The sequence below is a fragment of the Hyaloscypha bicolor genome, assembly GCF_002865645.1.
Source record: "Hyaloscypha bicolor E unplaced genomic scaffold K444scaffold_57, whole genome shotgun sequence".
Lineage (NCBI taxonomy): Eukaryota > Fungi > Ascomycota > Leotiomycetes > Helotiales > Hyaloscyphaceae > Hyaloscypha > Hyaloscypha bicolor.
In genome coordinates this window covers 1244884-1250379 of record NW_020194559.1, presented here as the reverse complement: position 1 = coordinate 1250379, position 5496 = coordinate 1244884, and the positions used below count along the sequence as shown (strand labels likewise).

General features: G+C 38.1%; 2 protein-coding genes across 2 annotated transcripts; both read left to right on the top strand.

Annotated features, from left to right (window-relative positions):
* Positions 1 to 2145: 2145 nt before the first annotated feature.
* Positions 2146 to 2986, top strand: K444DRAFT_720852 (uncharacterized protein; the record flags this gene model as incomplete). The annotated part of the gene is made up of 2 exons (XM_024888494.1): positions 2146 to 2834; positions 2894 to 2986. Exons 1-2 carry the CDS (start codon positions 2169 to 2171, stop codon positions 2984 to 2986), a joined length of 759 nt encoding a protein of 252 aa, XP_024737970.1. The 5' UTR covers positions 2146 to 2168.
* Positions 2987 to 3153: 167 nt separating this feature from the next.
* Positions 3154 to 3664, top strand: K444DRAFT_629069 (uncharacterized protein; the record flags this gene model as incomplete). Its single annotated transcript, XM_024883000.1, has 2 exons — positions 3154 to 3157; positions 3213 to 3664. The coding sequence occupies 2 exons, from the start codon at positions 3154 to 3156 to the stop codon at positions 3662 to 3664; spliced, it is 456 nt and encodes a 151-aa protein (XP_024737969.1).
* Between the last annotated feature and the right edge of the window lie 1832 nt (positions 3665 to 5496).

Genomic DNA, 5496 nt, shown 5'->3' with positions numbered 1-5496 from the left:
AAAGCGGAAATAAAGACAAATTCTAACGCAGATTGCAGGATCACGACCCTGCAATTAGCGCATGCTATTTATGCAATTTGGAATAATCCTTCCAAACCCAGCTAGAGCTGACTTGATTATAAATACTAAACTATCAGGCAGGCTTTAATCACCTGTCATATTGCCGTCTGATGTAGGCCGCAGCAGCAAAGGGAGAATTCTGATACAGATACTTATTTCGGACTCAACTTCAATTTTTAATTTATAATTAAAATCCATTTTTAAGCTAGGGTTACCCTGGACCAGCAAATAAGACAGGCAGAAAACCTTGCATTCCGGGATCTACTGGGTCGAGCGAGAGCAGTCATATTAACGGAAGACTAACCCTGTAACCGAGTAAGATTTTGGTCCTCTATACCAAAAAAGACCCATAACCGTATCAAATCTGGTGATTAATGATCAAACTGAGACTAATAATAGCTGGGCCAATTATAACGCCGACGTAGCAAGCATAAGTAATGCGCTTAAAGATATAATGCTAAGCCTCTTTATAATTGTGGCTAATATTATACCGGTTTAGCGTGGATACTTTATGCGGGATTTACTTACCTAGTATACGTAGTACCTACTCTCTAGAAGAGATTCGTATAATTGAGAATATGCCTAAGCTAGAATTCATACCCCTTGAGATGCAGGCATTGAGCCCTACGAGACCGACTTCGTGGCTATACTGCATTGACTAATCATGCTAATATATTCGACAGGAGAGGATACATTTATATAGTATAACAGGTTGCTTGAGCCTAATTACTCTCTCAGCCGGAAGTGGCTTGCTAATAGTGAAAAATGTCGGGCCAGATATAGTGCAATCCTCCAAATACCTCAGCTAGGTAATAAAAACTTTATACTTAGAGGAATTTTCACGCTATTAGTAGCGCAATGGTAGCATAAAGTTTTCGAAGTCAGGTCAGACCGTCTTACCATATCTGCCCCCTCTACAAGCCCCCATATCGCCGGATCTCGCAGCATAATTAGCGTCGCAGCATACTCCCGAATCAGGTTAGACCCGTCGTCCCCGCTTCTTGTATGTCGCTCTCAAAACCAGCTTGCCTCCACGCGCACTTAGAAATTTCCTTTCCCCCCGTCAAGCAAGGGTCTTGAATCTGGCTAGCTAAAATCAGTTAGTATAGCGTAAGGATTCTGGATATAGATCTTTAACAAACTTCCAGAAAGGTAAGCCTTAGCAAACGGTTTTTATAATAAGCATAAGTACTATACAGTAGTAAGTTATTATAACCAGGTGGCCAGAAGAGTAAAAATGAAGCTTCTAGAATATTCTAGGTTAACTTATCCAACACCTTCAAAATCACCCAATGGTAGCATTTTAATATCTGAAGTACAATATATAAACTCTAGCTGCCCCAAGCCCCTCTTTATTAAAGTTATAAAATGTATATAATACAAATTATTCTACCAAAAACAGCTGTTGAAGCCAATAAAAGTCTTCTGGCTCAGATGACCCATGTATCACCAAGAGCTGTTCTACCCCTTCATGTCTGTTGAGTGCAGCTAGTTGTAAGGCAGTCCATCCACCTCTGTTCTCTATCCCCACTTCCGCGCCCTTCTTGAGCAGCAGCTTGACGACGGCCTCGTGGCCGCTTGCAGCAGCCCATAACAGCGGCGTCCGACCATCTTCGTCCTTTGAGTCAACATCGACCTTGCCTGTATCAAGCAGCAGCTTAGCGACAGCCTCAACCCCGAAGTATGCTGTCAAATGCAGCCCCGTCATCACCAGAATGTCCGAACCAGAATTGCAACAACGGTACCCGGAATCTAATGCCACAAGAGAGACCGCAAGTTCTGGATTAGTTTCCTGGCATTGTTTAGAGCAAGAAATTGACGGATAATCTTTAGGTCCCGGAAGAGAACATCTGGGACAAGTCCGGTTTACACGTCAGCCGCCACAAATCGGAAGGCACTATGGAAAGCAATAGTGAAGACACAGAATAGCAGGCTCAAATTGGCATTCCAAGCCGTGAAGGATCTACGCTTGGTGACCTTGAGTCTCCCTCGCTGAGGATCAGCAGTACAAGATCTGGTTCAGCGTCTGATTCGCTCTCACCCGTGAGCTCGAATACGAGTTACTTCTCTAGTTCTAGAAGTAGCAACGGCAATCAAGGAGAGCAACAATGAGATGCTGGGATGAAAACAGAGGAACAGAGGTTGAACTAAACAGGTTGGGAGATCAAATCCAACTTGAGATGGCTAAGTCCGTGTGGCCAGATACGGATATGCAATTTGTGCCCATAGACAGGTTACACGAGTTTGTTGAAAGGAGCATCGTCCAGAAGGCGCTCAACGCAGTCGACTGTGGCACGGAAAATAAGCTCAGCATCCGGCGGGATCACGCATCACTCTGTGATACGATCAGCGAGAGCACAAGCAAACTCTTTATTATCTTGGCCATGATGGACGAATTGCCGACGATTTTAGCCCTAGTCGACGAAGGCGTCCAAGACGGTCACCTCCCTTTTTTTCTGGAAGCCGGCAACAATACGGAACGCCACCTGTATCGCTATGTTGGAGATGAACTAAAGCGCATAAGGAACTTCGAAGACCACCATGGGAAGTGGTCGGCTGCGAAGCGCATTCAATTTTATCAATACTATCAGTGGCAAGTGCTCTCTCCTTGTTTCAGCTTGAGCAGTAATACCGGTCATGAGAAACTGGAACACGATAAAATAATACTACCGTTCATCGAGAAGTGGGTGCCTGATAATGATCCAATTATGGGAGGGACCTGCGCGGTACGAAGGGTAAAGATCCATATAGCTTATCAAAAGCATTATCTTCATGTGGGTTATTTCTGAGCGACCTTTTCGAGTCATGCCGACTCTTACTAACATGTTTCTAGAATCAGGAAGGTGTTAACCCCTTCTGCGCTCTCAAGAGTCTCAGCATTAATTGTCCAGTGGAAGAATGCAAAGCCGAGATTAGGAATCTATAGCGCTTCGCTGATCAAGACCAAGATCGTCCGACCCGGCTTCTGTGTGCATTTTAGCACAAGAAACAATTCCACCTGGTATTTCCTTGGGCAGATTCAAACCTGCTGGATTTTTGGATAAAGGAGTATCCGGGAGCTGAAACCCCTCCACGCGACTACTCTCTAGCTCGATGGGTGAGTAAAGTGATACTAGTCCTTGCCGAGGGTTTGCAAATGATTCACTGACCAGAGGTTCCCGGATCCACAGAAAATAACCGTGGAAGGCACGGCAATCTCAAACCAGAAAACATTCTGTGGTTCAAAGGTCCCGGCTGTGACGGCTTGGGTGGCCCAACCGGTGTCCTACAGATTTGCGACTTCGGTTTAGCCGATTTTCACAGCACACAGTGGGCACTTGTCCCGGCGGGGAACATCGGGGGCTTGACTCACGCATACCGAACTCCTGAATGGGACGTCTCAAACCTCATATCGCCATCATACGACATTTGGTCTCTGGGGTGTGTTCTCTTGGAGTTTGTCACATGGTACATGCTCGGAGCCAAAAAGGTCAAGAACTTCGAGGATAAGCGGGTAGCTGGGTCTCCCGAAATAGCACTTTCGACTACAGAAGACCCTTCTTCAGTTTATACAATCAGTCCGGTTGGCGTGGGTCGAGAGTGGCAGAGAAGAAGGCAGTTATAAAGGTCAGCCTCCTAGATTGTCCAAACGAAGAAAGAAAACTAATCTCATTTCTCACGAATTAGCACATTGAGGCTCTGCGAAAAGAAATAAAGTGCAGTCCCCTTCCTGTTCGACATGCTCAAACTCATCGAGAGGAACCTCCTTCAGATCAAGCCAGCGAAGAGGCTAAAATGCCCTGACATCGTCAAGAAGCTCAAAGAAATTCACGGCAAATGCAAGGATCCCGACTACTGCACCGCGACACAATACAGGAGGAAAGACATGGGAGTTGGCAGGTTCTTCCAAGCCTCCATACAGTGCTGCTGGAGTGGAACGATAACCGACGCCCCGCACCAAAACACGTCCCGTATCAAAACACGCGTTTCACACCTAAAACACCCACTTTTCACGACTTAATAACTTAAGAACTAATAGAGCGTTTAATATAAAATTTAAGACACTTATTAAACTTTAGTTAAATTTTATAATTATCTTATAAAAATATAAAAATGGACTTAAAAATAAGCAAATATTATTAAGCTTAGCCTTTAATTAAAATTTGTTTATTTTATAAAAACTTGTAATTATTAAGAAAAAGTATTTTCTATAGCTTATTTAGCCCTATATAAATGTATTAAATTAAGTAATTAAAGTATAATAGGGCTACTTTATTATTAATATAATTAGTTAATATAATAGCTTTTTTCTTTTATTTAATAAGCTTTAGTATAATTTAATTCTTTATAATCTTTTACCTAGAAATAATAATAAAAAAAGGAGAAAGATTATTTCTATTTGCCTAAATAGCCTTAATAATAATTATAAACCTTTAATTCTTAAGGCTTATTATATATATCTGTAATAAATTAAACCCGTAATTTGAATTCAATTATATAACTCGGTTATATAACCTTTATTACTATAGCTATAAGAGTATATAATATATAGCCCATATATATTTAGTTTATATAAGAATAAAATTCTCTTTTTCTTTCTTTAGTTATTTCTTTTTATATTAAAACTACTAGTTTTCTTTATATAAAAACCTGGCTTATAATATTAGAAATTACTCTTTTAATTAAATTATTATATACTAGTAGCTCTCGGAGTTCTTAGCTTTTTATTAAAATTTTATTGAATTTCTTTTAAATAAAATAAAATGGCTTTAAATAGCTAATAATTACTTTTTTAATAGCTAATATTCTCTTAAAATAAATTCAAGCCCTTAAGGGCCTTATATAAATCTTATAAGCTCGGCTTAATATAAAAAATGATTATTATTATAATTAGTTATCTAATATATTTATATTTAATAGCTTCTAAAAGAAATACTTTATTTAGATTATATAGCTATAAGCTAAGCTATAAATAAATATAGAAAATAATAAAAAAATTATTTATTTTTAGTACTATTATTCTCGATTATAAGAAAAAGCCCTATTATAAATTATATTATAAATAAAGAATATAGACTAATAAAAGATAATATTAGGGCTATATAATTAATTATATAAAAGAAAGTAAATAATAGTAAATAATAAATAATAATATTCGAGTAAAATAATAAGCCTTTTATAGTCTATTATATAGAGTTTAAATATAATCTTATAATTATAGATAAAGTTTTATAATTAAATCGGATTAAATAATTATTTTTGAAATCCGGTTTTTTAAAAAAGTTTTATATAGCTTTTATATTAATAGAAAAGGCTAAGAATTTTAAAGACTATATTACTATTATTTAATAAGTAATATTAGATTTAAAATAAGGCTATAATAAAAGCTATTAATTAATAAATATAAGCTTATTATAAAAAAGAAACTATAATAAGACAAAAACCTATATAAAATAT